The sequence below is a fragment of the Oncorhynchus tshawytscha genome, linkage group LG03, assembly GCF_018296145.1.
Source record: "Oncorhynchus tshawytscha isolate Ot180627B linkage group LG03, Otsh_v2.0, whole genome shotgun sequence".
In the NCBI taxonomy this organism is placed as follows: Eukaryota; Metazoa; Chordata; class Actinopteri; order Salmoniformes; family Salmonidae; genus Oncorhynchus; species Oncorhynchus tshawytscha.
Window position 1 is genome coordinate 28,726,055 of NC_056431.1, and position 20,161 is coordinate 28,746,215.

The following is a 20,161-nucleotide window of genomic DNA, read 5'->3' on the forward strand; positions in this document are numbered from 1 at the left end:
GTATACCCTTTCATCAGATATCATTGGAAAGCTTAGATTCCCAGCTATCTATCAGACAGATTTTCAGAATTTTCAGGTCAACAGAACTTGACCTTGAGCCTCGGGTACATATCAGAATTACCTCTATAAATTGCTTTAAAAAAGAATTCCTGGTTCATTTCAAAATGAGTTTCAAGTGGTTCTGAAAGGTCATGAAATTACCTTTTAAATGATATATAATTTAACCAACCTTGAAAGACCCAGCTACAACCATCGTTTAAAAATTGCCCATATTGTGCCATTGACATTAGAATGTTAGAAGCTTAGCCATAGAATTCCATGTAGTAGGGCAGCTGTTTATGGATTGTAACTTTGGTGATATATGCAACACATTTTACACTCACAGCTAGATTTGTAGATTGATGGCCATCACAGGATTCATGCATTAGCCTTGACAGAGCCTATCTTCTGTAGCCTATGGCAGCTCGATATACAAGTTCAATCCCTGTACAGGACACTATAGCAGGGGCCTTGAACATATATTTCACGTAGAAATTCAGTCTCAAATCATCACCTGTTTGGGGTCAGATACTGCTGAACATTTGAGCAAAAAAATACACGCCCATGTTCTCCTGGCTGGAGTGAACTCATGAGAATCGCACTTGTCAGTGTGGCAGTGCATCTGTGAGTGAGTGAGTGTTGTCTGTAGCTTGTGAGGTGTGTAGACATATTCCCACTATTTAGGGAATAGTGTGTCATTTTGGACGCACCCAGAGATTCTTAGTTATGCACGTTTTTTTTGTCCAGGACTAAAGAATATAAAATAGCCACTGTGGTCATTGAGATGACAAGGGTAGGCTATACCAGTGGAGTTTAGGTTGTTGAACACCCTGGCAGATGCTCCTCGGAGCATCATCATGGAATGCTCACTACTCTTCGGCTGTTGGGGAGAGAACACGCGTGAAACCACTCTGAGGCAAAGAGGAATGCAGAGAATACAGAGACAAATAAGAATGCAAATAAAGAGAAGTGCGTGTAAACGCTTTCTCTCCTCTTCTAAGACGCTCACTCTTTCCCACAGCGCTGTCTCCTTGTACCTGTTCTCCGTTCCTCTTTAATCTACACCATGACTTATTTTCTCCAGTGTTCATTTCAAGTGAATATGTCTTAATCAGGCCATAGGTGTGTGTGTGTGTGTGTGTGTGTGTGTGTGTGTGTGTGTGTGTGTGTGTGTGTGTGTGTGTGTGTGTGTTCGTGCGGGTGTGTGTGTGTGTGTGTGTGTGTGTGTGTGTGTGTGTGTGTGTGTGTGTGTGTGTGTGTGTGTGTGTGTGTGTGTGTGTGTGTGTATGTGTGTGTGTGTGTGTGTGTGTGTAAAGCTCACGATACAGTTCCCACCACCATCTCCTCTTTATTGACCTATTCCAATCCATACCTCTCAATGTTAATTTCAAGGGAATATGTCTTCCGGTGTTGGGGAAACTACTCTGAAAATATAGTGTACCAAGCTACCAATTACTTCACACTGGAAGAAATTAAGCTACACTAACGCTACCCTTAAAAAAACATATATAAGGTAGTTAGATTTAGCATACCTATATCATGAAAAGATTAACTTTAAAATATTTACAATTACTCTACTAAATACAATTTGGGCCAAATTGTCATTTGGAAATAGCTTGTATTATGTACCAGAAGAATGACAGTACATCATTTCTGCAGAATTGTTAAGTTGATTGTTTTGTCACTTTTTCATGATCTTTTGGCCATAATTTACAATCAGCAGGCCTACTTTTGGCCCCATAGAGCCCCAATGGGTTGTGGCGAGGTCGCCTCCTGTGGCTGCCGGCCAGACTACTTCCAGGTCGTAGCCATTTTGAGTGCTCGACGGCGAAGAACCAAGTCGGTGAGGTGGGAGACGCTCACGTTAGTTTTGATGTTTCGTTTGTGTGCATTCTCATCATGCAGATGTTACAGACTGATCTTTGAAGCGTTATTCCAAACCACGGCTAGCTATTTTCTAACTTTCCAACCCGAATCTTGGATAACGAGCAAGCTGACGATAGCTAACTGTTAGCTGGCTAACTGTTAGCCAGCTGCATTTCGCACCGAGCCTGGGGAATTCGGAAAAAAAATTGACTGAAAAAGCAGACGAGTAATGCACAGTAGTTTATATAACACGAGTGTTTACCTACCTAGATATCACAAATTAAGTGCATGCAATGTAAATGAAATCCACTTGTAGCGTGAAGTGCAAACGTTCGCTAGCTAGCGCCACCCAGCAAACATCCATGTACGCCTCAGTTAACTTAGGGGCGTGAATGTTAGCTAGGTAACTAGCTAGCCACAATTACGCAGATCTCAATTAGCTATCAAGGTTAGCAATTTAGCTATGCCTTTATTTAATTCGTTGGCTTCAGCACTGTCAAAAAATCATCTGCATCGATGCTAACGCTACTTGTTTGATCCAAGCCATTTGGGTGAACCGCCTCATGTAGCTAACTTTACATAACTGAGGCTACATAACTAGCTTGCTAACAAATTTATTCGTATTTATTGAACCTTTTATTTAATTAGGCAAGTCACTCAAGAAAAAAATCTTATTTCGCAATGACGTCCTACCCTGGCCAGTCATCATAAGTCCAGTTCGCATGGAAGGTTCACATTGAGAAAATCAATCACTATTCAATTACAGTAATGTCATATCATGCTTCTGTCTCACATAGGCAGGCTACAGGCGTAGGAACTACAGGGTGAGAAATGTGGGACCAGGGTGGACAGCCTTGGCCGCAATGGCCTATGAACCAGCAGCAGTGGATGCAGTCCTTCCAGCACCAGCAAGATCCAAGTGGGTGACCTGTATGCATGGAGCACTGTACAAATGGAAATGATCCAAGATTGGATTGGTGTAACATTGCTTTGACCATGCAGAATGACAGCTCAATCATTGCATTATTTACAATTTTACAAAATGACACCCCAAACAACGCTTCTCTTGTCTCTCTCTCTGTGTGGTGCAGGCCAAGTGGACTGGGCAGCACTGGCCCAGGCCTGGATTGCTCAGAAAGAGTCTACAGGCCCTACAGTAGACCAACAGAACATTCATCCTAATGGACAGGACATCCATGGCATGGATCCTGTGATGCCCAATAACCATGGCTCCTTCCAGGGCGATGCCAATTTTGGCAGATTGTGGCAACCTGGTAAACTCTAAGCATAATTTTCTGGGGATGGAGAATATAGCTTATGTCGGTGATCTGTTTTCTCACGTTGCAAGACAATCATGCTTGCTATACTCAGTCTGTACATAATTTGTCATTATATCTCAGGGATGATGTGATGTCACCGATGTACTCCAGCGAACATGTTATGGGAGAATTTCACATCCACCACATTAACAGAGCTGTGCCCCAATCAACTTAGTTCCCCTGCAGTCCAGTAGTTTAATGTTAGAATAGCATGACTGCAAGTGTATGTTTTTGATTTTTGAATGGTCTCTTGTAAGACAAGCCTTTGGTGGGCTTAAAGAGATCCTAATAAACAATAACAATGTACATTTGTTGTTTACAGAATGGGCGATGCACAGTCAGCCCCCTCCTCCTCCTCCTCCCATAGACCAGGTGTGGATCCCCCCAGGAACAGGACCTATGGGGACTGGACCTATGGATGTGGTGGCTCCCTCTGAGGACAGCAACAGCCAGGACAGTCTGGAGTTCTCTGAAGGCCACCACAGGGTCTACCCCCAGAACAGCCACGGCTTCGGGGGTCAGCCCGACAACTACGCCATCAACCCAATGGCCATAAACCAGTTTGATTATCAGGTACACACCACACAGTTACATTAGAGTTCCATGGCTGCTGTTGTATAGGGTCTCTCTGTCATTCAACTAGTTTGGATGGTCCTCATTTCTCATTTTCTCTCTCTGTAGCATGGGGCGGTTGCCACCTACGGCCCCACATCCACAGGGTTCCACCCTCCATACTGGCAACAGGGTCCCCCACAGAACAGACGGGACAGGCCCCCTGGCTTTAGGGATCGCCAGAGGTCCCCCATCCAGATCCCCAAACAAGATGCTCCTGCTGCCGCCCTCGGTGAGCATCTTCACCAACACCTTGGTACAAAAATGTCCTCATTAAATGGCCGCTGATCAGGATTTCATCCCTGGACACTTTCTGCTGTTAGAGAGGCAGAGACTTGCTTCAACTCTCTTGCCTTGAAATACCCACAACATCCTAAATGTTGTATCTCACCATGTTTTGTGTCTGTTGATCTCTACTTTTCTCAATTAGCTTTCCCAGGCACGCAGGAAAACAGACACGCACACACAGCATCCAATGACCTGGCTCTCCTCTCAGATGCTGTGAAGAGGCGCACCCTGCCGGCCTGGATCCGAGAGGGCCTGGAGAAGATGGACAGGGAGAAACAGAAGAAGCTGGAGAAGGAGCGCATGGAGAAACAGCGTGCCGAAATGGCTAAAGATGAAGACAAAGAGAGCAACGCGGTGGACGAGGGAGGAGATGGGCCTCGTTTACCCCGCAAGAGTAAATTTGTAAGCATCAATCACTTTTTGTTTCCATGGCGTCATGAATCCCATTAACCTTATGAACAGTGGGTTGAAATATCCCCCAAATAATTTCATTATATTCCTGTAAAACTGTGACACTAGTGAGCTTTCAGGAGGTCCTGTTGTCGTATCGTTGTCGTATCTTTGTATATCTGACCTACCACCCCTTTCCCTCCCCTGTAACAGGACAGTGATGATGAAGAGGGTGATGAAGAGGAGAGGGAAGATGAGGACCGGGTCCTGACCAGGAAGCAGGAGCTGGCCAGCAGGAGCCCGTCACCTCCCCCTGAGGACCAGAGCGAACCAGAGATGACTGAGGAGGAGAGAGAGTTCCAGCTGGTCAGTTTTTGCTTATAGCTACCATTCTGACACGTTGGGGTTGGTGTAGGGTTGGGCGATATATCGAATTCTTGCGTGATATTCTAAATGCCTGTATCGCAAGAGTCAACTGTTTTTTTAATTAGCGTTTGTTGGCTTGTAGGCTACTTGTCTTTTTTTTGTCTCGTCTCTTTTTTTTTAGTCTCTTGCTCCTTCTGTTCTGTGTGTACCTTCCCATTTATACCAGGGATCTGTATATAATGATGAGATGCTCATGTCTCCTCCCTAACAATGGGAATCGTCCCAAAGGCGGGAAGACAGGCGACAAACTTATGACCATAGAAACGCACTGGGCTAAATTTGGATAGATTTTGGCGAGAGCGAAACCTCTCGCTTCGCATCTTCTTCTGTGTTTACACACACACACCAAGCCACTCACAACAACAAAGATGAGAGATCACTTCCTATCTGACAAGCAGTTTCAACTTACTATTTGGATTTGAGGTTTGGTTTAACAGAATCGGTCATATGGACACCGAAACACATTTATACTTTTTACTGTAATAAAAAACAGGAAAATTCAGGAAAATATATGCTCAGTTTGTAGGCGTGGCATTGCGGTACCACTAAGCAGCATTTCAGCCAAAGACCGTTATACTAGCTGTCTAGTCTGTGTTTTATACATTTGCAATAAGCATAAAGCACCTGTTATAAAAGAGTTGGCCATTTGTTCTCATTCTGAGAAATAAGGTATGCCACTCTGAACAAAATGGACAGGCTAGCACGCTGTTCAAACAGTTGGAGACGGACAGAAGTGTGTTCATAGCAATTCAACTGTTCTGTCTTGTTAGCTAGCAAATAGATCCAAGTTAACTTGAAATATAAAGATTAGCTAGCTATTCACTAGCACGTGGGCTTGTGCTTGAGAGATTGTTTGACCTGCGTTAGTTTTCTATAATGCCTGCTACAAGAAGTGCATTGTCCATGGTTGTGGTTAAATTTGTAACAAAAAGGAAATTTTAATAGACAGACTTGAACTCCAGATCAGTTATTATTGCAAAAAAGCAGGTTAATAAACTCTTGATAAAATATTTAAATTATTAGTGGGTTGTGGAAGGCTTACATTTAGCCTCGGTATAATTTCACAAGCCCTGAATTCATTAGATCAATGTATTGGACCTTTTTAATTGTACAACAAAGCTTATTTGGAGAACCCATGAACAACAAACAACAATGTATATATCGTGAATCGCCTATAAGTTTGAAACAAATCTATATGTGATTTTTCGGCCACGTCGTCCAGCCCTATTAGGATGTCTTTTGTTATACATTTGTTTGTGTTATGTTATAGAGCCCTGGTGCTCTAATTGCGGCTCTGAAATTAGTGGTCCCTGTTTTCACTAATTTCAAAATATAACAAAAACATCCTATCCAAGATTGCAAGAAAATTGCCCTCTTTTAACAAACAAATTATTATCATTAACTCATGTCAGAGCCTTTTCTCACATTTCTCTCCAAAGATGATTGTGACTAAAACTCTGCTGACGGAAATCCTGCTGGAAGTCACCAACGAAGAGATCCAAACTGTGGCCAAAGAGACTCACCGCAAAGCCACCAAAGGTCTGCTTACCCCCGTCTCCTCGAGCCCACGCATCATCTGTGCCTGTCACAAAGACATCATGTTTAAGCCTGTTTTATATAGTCTGAAAACGTCACTCAATTCATCTCCGTAAGTCAGGGTAATTGAGTGGCAAACTTGGGAGTATTTTCCAAATGTGGTCATATGCATCTTCAACCATTCTCTGCTAATGCAACGGAAGAAAAAGAAAATGGCCCTGGTAAAGACAGCCGAGCAGCTGGTGTATTTAAAACAAAACAACAGTAACCTAAGCTGTTTTCCCTGGTTGCTGCTCCTGAAGGTCCTCCTGAATGACTGTTTCTGAACCCATTGACTTTATAACATACACTCACCTATAGATCAGATTCAAGTGACTTGTCCCCGTTTATCTGACACTAGTGCATTAGTACAGAGTGGTTCTTCTCCCCTATTCCAACTGTCTTGACTTTGAATGTATGTGACAGACGTTGTATGTTAACCCCTTCTCTTCTCTCCGTTTTCTCATTGTTTTTAATTTTTTTCATTTTTTGTTGTTGTTGCCAAAGACCGCTCTTGTGAATAGTGCATTATCTGTGCCCCCCTTCTCTAGAGACTTCTCTATGGTGGCTGTCTCTATGGTGGCTCTATGTGTTTTAACATGTTGTTCCTGTTGTTGATGTGAATCAAAGCGCCTGCCAAACAGCTGGCACAGTCAAGTGCACTGACTTCTCTGATCGGCATTGGTGAGTTCCCCTTCTTTTCCTCCAGGCGGGGGGTTTTGGGGGGGGTGTTGCTGGGTAAGAATCAGAGCTCAAACCCCTGTCCCCTCACTGCTTTAGTAGCTCAGAAGAGTGACTGAGGCAGCCGAAGGGAAGGGTCCACCTCACAGCTAGGGTTGCAAAATTCCCCAAACATTACCAGAAGTATTTGTTATTTTTTTAATTTTATTCTGGTTGGAAGGGAATTAGCTATCATGGAATCCTCCAACCTGGAATTCTTCTCCCAGGATTTCTGATAAAACTGGGAATTTGGGGAATGTTTCTGAAATGTTGCAATCCTTCACAGCACAGTTTGAGTGTCTTAGCCTTAGATTTACAAAGTTTTTTTTCTTATCAGAACACTAAAGAGCATGCCATCTCACAGTAAGTGGGGTGTCAGTGGATTTCTAGTATGAAGTTCAGTTGAAAATAGACAGACAGTAGGCTCGCCTTTGATGGGAAGCTTGGTTGGGTGTATGGCTAGTTGCAGCGGTCTTGCTCAAAAAGCTGGGGGCTCTGTTGTGGCAGGTGGACTTGGCGACTATGGCTCGGACTTGAGTGAGGACGAGGAGGAGCACAGCGCCCAGGCGTCCGAGTCCTCCGACACGGACGAGGAGGAGCTGCACCACCGTATCCGGGAGAAGATAGACGCCTTCCGACGTAAGGAGAGGGAGCTGCAGGAGAGACAAGCGCAGGAGGCGCAGCACGCACGTGGTGAGGGAACTAAAGGCAATATCAATAAGCAGCGGTGACGTTGTCTTTGAGTTTTAACATATATGTTTTGTTTTCTGTCTGTCTTCCAGAAGAGATGGCACTGGACAGAGTGAGCAGAGAGAGGGGGGATTATGATGAGGGCCAGTTAGAGAGCCTCCACAAACAGGAAGTGAGAGAGAGGGAGGCGGAACCCACAGCAGAGAGACGCAGGTCCCGCAGTGAGCCTGAGGTTAGCAACGAGGTCAGGCAGGTGGGTCGGGGTAAGGAGCGTGGCATAGTGCGGGGCACCAGCGGTTCCCCCAGCAACGGACGCAGCAGCAGCTCCCACTCCAGCTCCAGCAGTGCCAGCAGCCAATCGTCTTCCTTCTCCTCATCATCCTCAGCCTCCTCACGCTCCTCTTCGCCCTCCTCCTCGCCCCGGAGGAAGAGGAGGCGCAGCCGCTCTTCCTCGCACAGGGCCCGCGGTGGCCGGCGCAGCCACAGTCGCGGCTCCCACAGACGTCACGGGGAGCGCAGCGGCGACAAGGCCCGGGAGAGGAGGAAGGGCAGTCGGAACCACAGCGCAGAGCGCTCTGCCCGCCACCGGAACCGCAGCCACTCTCGAGAGCGCAGGGTCAGCAGGGGAGGCAAGAGCAGGTCCAAGGACAGGGCCAGCCGCAGCAAGAGCAGGGACAAGGAGAGGGACAGAGACAGGAAGAGGAGTAGGGACCGCAGGGACAGTCACAGCCGCAGCAAGAGCAGGGACAAGGAGAGGGACAGAGACAGGAAGAGGAGCAGGGACCGCAGGGACAGTCACGGCAGCAAGCACAAGCAGAAAGCCTCCAGCAAGGATAGGGACCGGAAGAAAGACCGTAGCGGCAGCCACGACAAGAAGGAGAAAGAGAAGAAGGAGAAGGAGAAAGAGGCAGATAGGAAGAAGGAGAGGCAGAAAGCCAAAGAGAAAGAGCGGGAAAAGGAGAAGGGGAAGGAAAAGGAGAGGGGGAAGGAGAAAGACAGGGATAGGGAGGTGAGCTCTGTGGTGGCGGAGGAAAGCAATGGAAAATCCAAGAAAAGGAAAGAAAGCAGCGATCACACAGACCCTCAAGGTGACAAGCACTCCCATCAGGGTAGCAAGGCTAGCAAGAAGGGCTCCGCCAAATCTAGCAAGAGGTACTCCGACTCGGAGTCGAGCAGGTCCCAAACCCCCGAGCTTAGCAAGGAAAAGAAGTCTAAGAAATCCAAACGTAGTCGCTCAAGATCAACGGAAAAATCTCACAAGTCTGGTAAGAAGGCAAGCCGCAAAAACAAGTCTAAGTCACGATCAAGGTAGTATTCCATTTTTTACCATTTATTTTTCTGTTGTATCATGTTTCTGTTGTCATATTGGAGGTGGACTGCCCAGTAATATTTATTTTGTACAACTTTCCTTGTTCTCTGTCAGGGCTCAAGGCTACCTTACAAAGATAAATCATTAATCTTTTCATGATGTGTAAGGAGAAAAAAAGGAACCATTTGTAGCCATGTTTCTGTTCCTGTCTCCATAGTGCCCCCTGTTGGGCATGTGCAGCATATCAATCTATTTTAGTGCCTTGTGTGAATGTAGTAACTGTTCTTCCCAAAGGAGAGTGACCAAGTTCATTCAGAAATCAATGCAATATATTGTCCTCGTGATGAGCTGATGTTAACAGGGCCCCAGTGAGGGTGTGACTGTTTCTTTAGCTTGTGTGTCATTTTGCGTGTGTGTGTGAATGGTGCAGCACCATTAATGTTCCCCTTTGCGTCTGTTTCAGGTCCACGTCTCCCGCCAGGCGTAGGCGTTGAGGAGCGCAGGGCTCCCTGATCTGTGCACTTTTAAATTCCATGAGTTTAACAGGCTTGTCTCATTATAGAGGCAATGGTGTAGGTGAACTCTCCACTCCCCCCCCACCTATCTTTGTAAATATGTTATTTTTAAGGGCAAGTCGGCAAACAGGACATTTTGAATGCTAGGTTTTTGCCTTCTATCATGCAAAGCTCGGAGGCTTTGTAGTCAGTAGTATCTTGGAAAGATGTGTCATTTTAAAAAGCTTAACAGGATAAACATATTAATGTAAATTGTTGAATAAAACTGAAATGATCCCTTGTTCTGAGTATTTTCTTTATTTTGGGGGGGTATCATTAAACCTGCAGTAATTTGGATTAAGTGCAATTGATAACATGCCATTATTAATTGTATTTAATTCTAATGGCAAAGAGAAACATTTTGCTATATGAACACTACAAATTCATCCATACTGAACAAAATAAAAAATGGAACACATGAAGTGTTGGTCCCATGGATCATGAGTTGAAATAAAAGTTTTTCTCTCATCTTGTCTACAAATTTGTTTACATCCTTGTTAGTGAGCATTTCTCCTTGGCCAAGATAATTCATCCACCTGACAGTTGTTGCATACAGTGCCTTGCGAAAGTATTCGGCCCCCTTGAACTTTGCGACCTTTTGCCACATTTCAGGCTTCAAACATAAAGATATAAAACTGTATTTTTTTGTGAAGAATCAACAAGTGGGACACAATCATGAAGTGGAACGACATTTATTGGATATTTCAAACTTTTTTAACAAATCAAAAACTGAAAAATTGGGTGTGCAAAATTATTCAGCCCCTTTACTTTCAGTGCAGCAAACTCCAGAAGTTCAGTGAGGATCTCTGAATGATCCAATGTTGACCTAAATGACTAATGATGATAAATACAATCCACCTGTGTGTAATCAAGTCTCCGTATAAATGCACCTGCACTGTGATAGTCTCAGAGGTCCGTTAAAAGCGCAGAGAGCATCATGAAGAACAAGGAACACACCAGGCAGGTCCGAGATACTGTTGTGAAGACGTTTAAAGCCGGATTTGGATACAAAAAGATTTCCCAAGCTTTAAACATCCCAAGGAGCACTGTGCAAGCGATAATATTGAAATGGAAGGAGTATCAGACCACTGCAAATCTACCAAGACCTGGCAGTCCCTCTAAACTTTCAGCTCATACAAGGAGAAGACTGATCACTCTGGATGAACTGCAGAGATCTACAGTTGAGGTGGGAGACTCTGTCCATAGGACAACAATCAGTCGTATATTGCACAAATCTGGCCTTTATGGAAGAGTGGCAAGAAGAAAGCCATGTCTTAAAGATATCCATAAAAAGGGTTGTTTAAAGTTTGACACACCAAACATGTGGAAGAAGGTGCTCTGGTCAGATGAAACCAAAATGTAACTTTTTGGCAACAATGCAAAATGTTATGTTTGGTGTAAAAGCAACACAGCTCATCACCCTGGACACACCATCCCCACTGTCAAACATGGTGGTGGCAGCATCATGGTTTGGGCCTGCTTTTCTTCAGCAGGGACAGGGAAGATGGTTAAAATTGATGGGAAGATGGATGGAGCCAAATACAGGACCATTCTGGAAGAAAACCTGATGGAGTCTGCAAAAGACCTGAGACTGGGACAGAGATTTGTCTTCCAACAAGACAATGATCCAAAACATAAAGCAAAATCTACAATGGAATGGTTCAAAAATAAACATATCCAGGTGTTAGAATGGCCAAGTCAAAGTCCAGACCTGAATCCAATCGAGAATCTGTGGAAAGAACTGAAAACTGCTGTTCACAAATGCTCTCCATCCAACCTCACTAAGCTCGAGCTGTTTTGCAAGGAGGAATGGGAAAAAATTTCAGTCTCTCGATGTGCAAAACTGATAGAGACATACCCCAACCAAGCTGTAATCGCAGCAAAAGGTGGCGCCTACAAAGTATTAACTTAAGGGGGCTGAATAATTTTGCACGCCCAATTTTTCAGTTTTTGATTTGTTAAAAAAGTTTGAAATATCCAATAAATGTCGTTCCACTTCATGATTGTGTCCCACTTGTTGTTGATTCTTCACAAAAAAATACAGTTTTATATCTTTATGTTTGAAGCCTGAAATGTGGCAAAAGGTCGCAAAGTTCAAGGGGGCCGAATACTTTCGCAAGGCACTGTATCTAGAAGCTGATTAAACAGCATGATCATTACACAGGTGCACCTTGTGCTGGGTGCTGTAAAAGGCCACTCTTGAATGTGCAGTTCTGTCACAGATGGACCCTCTTTTCTCTCTCCTTTATTGCCATATTATAACCAGCAGCACACAGCAATGCTGACCATATTTTGCTTTTATGAGAGATTTGCATTCAGAAATGCGAGCTGCCTCACTTTCAAGGGCCTGATGTGGTTTCTTCTCTCAGTAATGATTTGTCATGTTTTTGAGAAGACCCTCTCAGAGGGAAAGGATGTGGCCACTAAGCAGAGTCTCCCTGTCATGACTTTAGTAAGCCGTGGGTAGACAGAGGCCTTGTTCTTCCACCAGCTCAGAGGATCTGCAGATCTTTGGAGGGGCTCCTCGCTGCAGACCCTTACACAGGGGTATCATTTTTGAAGCTGTCACATAGCTGAAAAGAGAACTGTAACTTATTAGTTCAGGTTCATGTTTTGTCTGCTGATACTACATTCTCATCTACTGGTCATATACATATATAATACTGGATTAAATAATGTAGTAATAGCTGCTTTCTGTACCTCTCTCCACTGATCTCAACAGTGACCTGCTCAAAGGGTTCCAGGACTCTGCACACCTCCCATTCCTCTTGGGTCAGAGCATCAACAGGTGCATTGACAATGGCCAGGGTAGAGATGATGGCATCCTTTGACCCAATAAACATAATTCTACCTTGTTTTTCAGTCTTGTTTAGGCCTCAGCCCAGGCATCCCCATCTGGCGTTGTGTAGACTTAAGTTTTTCAGCACCTACTGTGCTCCTGTGGTAGAATTCCACAGCTGCTTTCATGGCTTTGGTTATGTTAGCTGCATTGTCGCTAACACAACAGATCACTTTTCCATCTACTTGCCATTCTCAACAGTTCCTCTGCTAAGTTCTCTGAGGTGTGTCTGTCGCTGAACTCAAAGCAGTCCAGAAGACAGCTAGACATCGAAAAATCTTCAATGAAGTGACATGTATAAGAAGTGGTTACCCTTGATGTACAGCATTCAGTGGTAAGGCAAACTGCAGTAACTTTTTGGACTCTTTCCCGCACTGAAGTCTGCGTGCTCTTGTACAGTTGTGGAATAAGTGATTTTGAAAGGATTTCCTGCTTGGAATTGTGTACATTGGATTTAGACTATTGCTATAATTTCTAAAACCTCTGTCCTCCACTCACGAAAATGGCTGGAAATCGGTGACAATCATTTTAGCCAATGCAATATAATTTTGGCCTTGTTTTGCTCTACAGACATAGACGTTTGGCATAAACGGGTCCATATAAGACTGCGTTGCTGTGGGTCGCGGAGTAGGCCTACGTGACTGAGTGGGTACGGAGATGCTGGCTCCACCACTATCACAAGCAGGCCCGCTAGTTTCTCGAAGCTCCGCTACAGCTAGCTTCACAGTTGGGTGCACAGTTCACATATACCGGTGTAGGTTGTGCTTAGAACCGGCTTTATATGAGATTTTGTTTTGGCAAATTCTACACTGTGCTCTAACATTGTCTACATGATTAAAATGCATCCAAATGCTACTGTACTTCCGACTCATTTTCCAGCTGTTGATTTCACAGCTGTCCTTCCTCTCTCTTCTCGGCTGCTAAGAGTGTGACTGTGAGTTGGCTCGGCACGCATCTTTGGTTCATTGTTTGACACTACGTGTCTGATTGACAGGAACAACAGGTGAAGCTGTTAGAGCAGACAGTCAGAACGAATGTGTGCGCTTGAGCATTTGGGCCTATATTATTTTATTACTATTTTCGTTCTTTGAAATTGTTAATTCTATTAATTTAAATATTTAATTTTTAAAAATGTTTATAAATAGATTCGTCTCTTTTGATATTCGAGCCGGTTCCCAACGTTCACCTTCGCGACCGACCCATCACTAGTTGATAATAACAACACATACAGTTGACCAGAGCAGCTCTAGCTGGGCAGACATTTGATGTTACTTGTTGAAAATGAGATTGCATGGCTGTGTGCTCGATTTTATACACCTGTCAGTGTAACAGTTTAACTTCAGACCGTCCTCTCGCCCATACCCTGGCGCGAACCAGGGACACTCTATACACATCAACAACAGTCACCCCTCGAAGCATCGTTACCCATCACTCCACAAAAGCCGGGGAACTACTACTTCAAGGTCTCAGAGCAAGTGACGTCACCGATTGAAACGCTATTTAGCGCGCACCGCTAACTAGCCGTTTCACATCCGTTACATTAGCAACGGGTGTGCCTGAAATAGCCGAATCCACTCATTTGAATGGGTGTCCACATACTTTTGTATATGTTGTGTATATGTTAAACACAACACCAATCATCAAAATGTATCACCCCATCAGGCTACGTTACAGTTGTATTTAATCATTTATATGTTACTGAACTCATAGTGTTGGCTTGATTGAGCTTTTATACACTATAATAATTTGGGACTGGAGTAGATTGTGCCCGGAACCAGTAGCTAGTAGGAACTGTCTGTGCACAGCAGTGGTTCCACTCGAACAGTAAGATAATGAGTACACCACGGTCACATTGACCTGTCGATACCGAACAGAAACATACATGTAAAAAACAGACCACATGTATTCAAAGAAGTTTGAACGGTTCATTTTAGGGGTTTGTACCCGCTGTTTAACAAGCGCGGTGAATGGCACTACAACTTCAGCTCGGACTGCAGTCAGCTGGACTTCAGTACGTAAACATCACAAGCAGTTTCTTGAGCGTCGCTCTCAAAATGGTTTCGCGGTTGTGAGGTATGGTACGCTTACATTTTAGTTTGCAGATGTGGTATGAGGGTCTTGGCGATTGCACATGGACTCAGTTTCTCTAACTAACTCCATGATGACGGAAAATTATTTCGTTCCAGGTAGTCTTTTTTGCAGGCTTGCGGAGCATCTCAGAAGGGTGCTGCATGGGTTTTCATCACTAGACTAGAAAGCATTTACAATTTAATTGGTCGATTTTGCTAAAATAGGGCTATTTTGAACGGTCATCCAACTCAGAATTCCAATTCAGAATTGTCTGTTACCGGATTAACAGAGACAGTCACCATTCAATCCTTAGGCTATACATTTCTGTGAAGATGTCTTATGGTTAAAAGCAGGGTTCAAATTGAGGGGGTATGTGAGGATATAGGCCTATAACCCTTGTTATAGAGATGAGCAAAAAGCATATGCTACCACGTTTTCTCAGCCATAGGAAAAGCAACGGTCCAGACAATATAAAGTGATCTAGGCTATAACAATGATTAACTCCACGATTATTTCCGCATAGTCTACTAGCCTATAGGTCTTGCTCAGCCTCAACATCACAGGAAAATGTTGGTTTATTAAATGCTCTGAAATTTAGAGCTATGCCTTACTGCAAAATACCAAAAAGTTAGAATTGATATGGGTCTATGCATAGAACAAACAGCTTAACAGATAAAAACATTTTATTATTCAGGAGAATCCCGTTGAATCAGGCTATTCATTTCAGTGCAGTTGCGTTGTTAAGTGTATCCTTGAACCAAACATAACCGAAAACACCCCAGCCTGTTCTGATCACAGATCATGATGAAGCCTGAACATTTCAGCTGTTTGTCATTGATTTAGCTCACAATCGCCTACAGATTTGATACACATGAAGACCTTTATTTAATCTGGATTTGACAAACAAAAGCCTGATTAGGATCCTTACTTTCCTCCACGTCATATTTGCTACCAATTAGGCTAAATATATTCCTATTAATTTGCAAAGGCTAACCATTGCAATTAATGTTATTTACCATCTTGTGCTTTTTATGAATTAACAGGCATCAGGGTAAAAAATATAATTTCAATGCCCCCTCCCCACAGATCGATGTTACTTACCTTACAGATCACAAAGTCAGACAAATTTCCGTTCCATTCATATGCAAATACGTTTGATTCAAACACTGGCTTGTCTGACTGGCATGTTTTCATTTTAAACAGACCTCCCCTTATCTACACTGAAACAATATTCATCCTCTATGATTTAAAAAAAACTCATAGCTCATTAGTACACCCATATATAGATAGTTCAACATTGTTGTATTGTAAGACATACTAACAAATGCCAGCAAGGGATACGTTACAATTTACAATAAAGTCCAGGTGCTGTTGCCCTCTTTGTTGAGTGTTTGCAGTGCTAGTGTTTTTAGCTAATCTGCTAATCACATTATGTGCCAAGTATGATAGTTTTCTTGCTCTTTCTTAGCAGATAATGACAATAACAGTAGCTGATGTAATGAAAAGTTGGAGTGTGGTTAGGTGTTAGGCAGGACCCCCTAGGTCCAGGAGAACAGGAACAGAGTAAAGGGAACAGGGTAGGAGACAGACGTAAACAAGCAAACACACAGATTAAAACGATTATCAGGTATGTAAAAATAGTTATTGAATGATTTAATTTACATGTTTGATTAGACCTGCAATAATGTAAATGGCGGACCGAAAAGAAAGGATACATGTCTAATTTTTTATGTCAGTGGGGTTGATGAAGGAGGTAAGGGATGGGCCCTGGAAAAGAGAGAGAGATGAGTTGTGAGAGAAACTCCAGGGCGGTGTCTTGACCACTGGAGTCATACACTTTAACAGTACCTACCTGGATGTAGTTGAGGACTTGGTGGACTGTATATTATTTAGGGTTAGGTTTTTACTTAGCATTATGTGTTCTCTCCCAGATGCTTGTAAGGGCACAGATGACAGACCAGTAGGATTCCAGTTCAGGTTGTTTAATGACGCCGAGTCACCGTGCAATAATGGCACAGCACAGTGTGTGGCTTGACAATTAAGTTAACTAAGAGTTTGTGTGGTTCTGAAAAGGGGTGAAATTAAATGCAAGAGTTAATGGCAGATATAGGCTTAAAACAACCTCCAATTACATAAGCTATAAATAATATGGCTACATATGGTTATCTGCTGCACAGGGCAACATGAGACTTTACTAATGAATGATCAGAGGAGTGCAATTACACAGCAGTACTGAGCAGCGCCATCATCCTCACACAACTGCATGAACTTGAATGTATAATCCATCCACAGGGCTCATTGCTAACAAAATACCCACAATCAGTATACATCCATATAACCACAGGGCATATAAGACGAGACACTGAAATGCTAACGCTAAATGTCTGAAATGAGATGGCAGAAACTACAAGGTTAGCAAGTTTACAGTTGCTAGCTCGCGGTAGATTAGCATAACAAAAGTGTGCGTCCACAACACATGAACAATAAGAAATATGAACTCACATTTCTGAAGGATGCACACTTTCTCTAGTGACTTCTTTCCTTCTCCTCAGAGATCGCCCAGCATGCTCTGCTCCACATCACCTTTGGGCGGAGCTACAGCTCTCCTATGATGAACTAATATTTACTCTCGATAGTCTTTCGTACAGTGGGTGTTACTTAATGTGACCCAGTGGTTAGCCTAGAGATGGACTATTTGGAGAAACCCCAGGGCCAGTGTTGGTACTGCTGACAGCATGGCGATGCCGCCCACCACGAGGCGGCAAATGCAAATAGTTATCATCAGAGATTTTTAAATTCACCTTAACGGATGTTGACCCCAGCTAGGAGCTCCAAGCTTTCCCAGGTCTCGCGTTCCTTTTGTCCTTCTTCCAAGCCAAGTCATTCACCCGGATGTCGAGACACTTGGTCCCCATGATTTTTCTCCGGTGGCTCTCCTTTTTCCTCATACGCCCTATCCATGTTCAGTCTCACCTTGATTGATAAAATAAATAAATCCAATTTATATTTCATACTATTACAAATACATATCTAATATCTCTTGGAAGGCCAGAAAATAAATGAACAACGGACAATCATTTTTACCTGGCCAAAAACCTCCACATCAAAAACCTCCAGACCGTGCTGAAGGTGGTCTTCGAAGGCGTTCTGATCTGGTTCGACAACTTCCACCACATCAGGTGGAGTATCAATGACCACAAAGTACGTTATACAAAAACGACAATAGAAAAACACTAAGTCAGTCACACATTTTTTATACTACAGTATATGCAATAATGTTATATACAATTGCATTGTTTACGTTAGTAAAATGCTGCGGCTCCCCTCGATACAGCAGGCGATAGGGTGAATACTCTGGAGGCCTGTACACTGCTGTGTTGTGTGTAAAGATAATTACCTTCAGATTGTCCTCCCACCATTCCTGGAACCCGTCAAGGGACTTGCCCATGTCAGTCCCATTGGTCCGTTCATCCAAATGTGGAGTCACCATACATCTACACATTAACATTATATCACTCACTGTACTATCAGTGTCAATTTCAAAAAAACTCTAAATTACTGGATGCCTATGGGAAACAATACAAACAACCATTACATTATTAACCACTAACATGTAAGCTGACATTGACTAAATCCAACTAGGCTAGAGCTAACTAGCGCTTAGCCAAGCTAAATGTGGTTTGCATCAAGCTAGTGAACTGTTAAATGCTACTTTAGTACAAATGTTAACACTAACACATTTATTTGTGACATCCCATATTTATATACAGTGCCTTGCGAAAGTATTCGGCCCCCTTGAACTTTGCGACCTTTTGCCACATTTCAGGCTTCAAACAAAGATATAAAACTGTATTTTTTTGTGAAGAATCAACAAGTGGGACACAATCATGAAGTGGAACGACATTTATTGGATATTTCAAACTTTTTTAACAAATCAAAAACTGAAAAATTGGGTGTGCAAAATTATTCAGCCCCTTTACTTTCAGTGCAGCAAACTCTCTCCAGAAGTTCAGTGAGGATCTCTGAATGATCCAATGTTGACCTAAATGACTAATGATGATAAATACAATCCACCTGTGTGTAATCAAGTCTCCGTATAAATGCACCTGCACTGTGATAGTCTCAGAGATCCGTTAAAAGCGCAGAGAGCATCATGAAGAACAAGGAACACACCAGGCAGGTCCGAGATACTGTTGTGAAGAAGTTTAAAGCCGGATTTGGTACAAAAAGATTTCCCAAGCTTTAAACATCCCAAGGAGCACTGTGCAAGCGATAATATTGAAATGGAAGGAGTATCAGTCCACTGCAAATCTACCAAGACCTGGCCGTCCCTCTAAACTTTCAGCTCATACAAGGAGAAGACTGATCAGAGATGCAGCCAAGAGGCCCATGATCACTCTGGAGGAACTGCAGAGATCTACAGCTGAGGTGGGAGACTCTGTCCATAGGACAACAATCAGTCGTATATTGCACAAATCTGGCCTTTATGGAAGAGTGGCAAGAAGAAAGCCATTTCTTAAAGATATCCATAAAAAGTGTTGTTTAAAGTTTGCCACCAGCCACCTGGGAGACACACCAAACATGTGGAAGAAGGTGCTCTGGTCAGACAAAACCAAAATTGAACTTTTTGGCAACAATGCAAAACGTTATGTTTGGCGTAAAAGCAACACAGCTCATCACCCTGGACACACCATCCCCACTGTCAAACATGGTGGTGGCAGCATCATGGTTTGGGCCTGCTTTTCTTCAGCGGGAACAGGGAAGATGGTTAAAATTGATGGGAAGATGGATGGAGCCAAATACAGGACCATTCTGGAAGAAAACCTGATGGAGTCTGCAAAAGACCTGAGACTGGGACAGAGATTTGTCTTCCAACAAGACAATGATCCAAAACATAAAGCAAAATATACAATGGAATGGTTCAAAAATAAACATATCCAGGTGTTAGAATGGCCAAGTCAAAGTCCAGACCTGAATCCAATCGAGAATCTGTGGAAAGAACTGAAAACTGCTGTTCGCAAATGCTCTCCATCCAACCTCACTGAGCTCGAGCTGTTTTGCAAGGAGGAATGGGAAAAAATTTCAGTCTCTCGATGTGCAAAACTGATAGACATACCCCAAGCGACTTACAGCTGTAATCGCAGCAAAAGGTGGCGCTACAAAGTATTAACTTAAGGGGGCTGAATAATTTTGCACGCCCAATTTTTCAGTTTTTGATTTGTTAAAAAAGTTTGAAATATCCAATAAATGTCGTTCCACTTCATGATTGTGTCCCACTTGTTGATTCTTCACAAAAAAATACAGTTTTATATCTTTATGTTTGAAGCCTGAAATGTGGCAAAAGGTCGCAAAGTTCAAGGGGGCTGAATACTTTCGCAAGGCACTGTATATATTACCTAAAGTAAACTGAGCCTTTGTTCATAGAAAATAAGAGTACAGAAAGTTTGCACGCCATGTTGATCCC

The 20,161-nt window shown here is 43.2% G+C and overlaps 1 protein-coding gene across 8 annotated transcripts; it reads left to right on the forward strand.

The window, feature by feature from the left end:
• The first annotated feature begins 1,773 nt into the window (after positions 1-1,773).
• Positions 1,774-10,029, forward strand: pnisr (PNN-interacting serine/arginine-rich protein). Of its 8 annotated transcripts, none has more exons than XM_024400062.2 (12): positions 1,774-1,887; positions 2,703-2,824; positions 2,997-3,179; positions 3,547-3,797; positions 3,906-4,068; positions 4,267-4,526; positions 4,728-4,880; positions 6,380-6,479; positions 7,146-7,199; positions 7,743-7,928; positions 8,018-9,233; positions 9,698-10,029. In XM_024400062.2, the coding sequence occupies exons 2-12, from the start codon at positions 2,737-2,739 to the stop codon at positions 9,726-9,728; spliced, it is 2,685 nt and encodes an 894-aa protein (XP_024255830.1). In that variant the 5' UTR covers positions 1,774-1,887; positions 2,703-2,736; the 3' UTR covers positions 9,729-10,029. The 8 variants fall into 8 exon arrangements, 7 of the variants coding, with proteins under 7 accessions (XP_024255830.1, XP_024255866.1, XP_042169701.1 ...); XM_024400098.2 differs by having other exon boundaries at positions 8,021-9,233; XM_024400079.2 differs by having other exon boundaries at positions 1,797-1,882.
• The last annotated feature ends 10,132 nt before the right edge of the window (positions 10,030-20,161 follow it).

What these genes read in the sequence shown, in the direction of transcription:
- pnisr (XM_024400062.2), top strand. Translation starts at nt 2,737, where the DNA reads ATGTGGGACCAGGGTGGACAGCCTTGGCCGCAATGGCCTATGAACCAG. An exon ending in TGCTCCTGCTGCCGCCCTCG is followed by an intron (nt 4,069 to 4,266) that starts GTGAGCATCTTC and finishes TTTCTCAATTAG; the next exon opens with CTTTCCCAGGCACGCAGGAA. An exon ending in GGAGGCGCAGCACGCACGTG is followed by an intron (nt 7,929 to 8,017) that starts GTGAGGGAACTA and finishes TCTGTCTTCCAG; the next exon opens with AAGAGATGGCACTGGACAGA.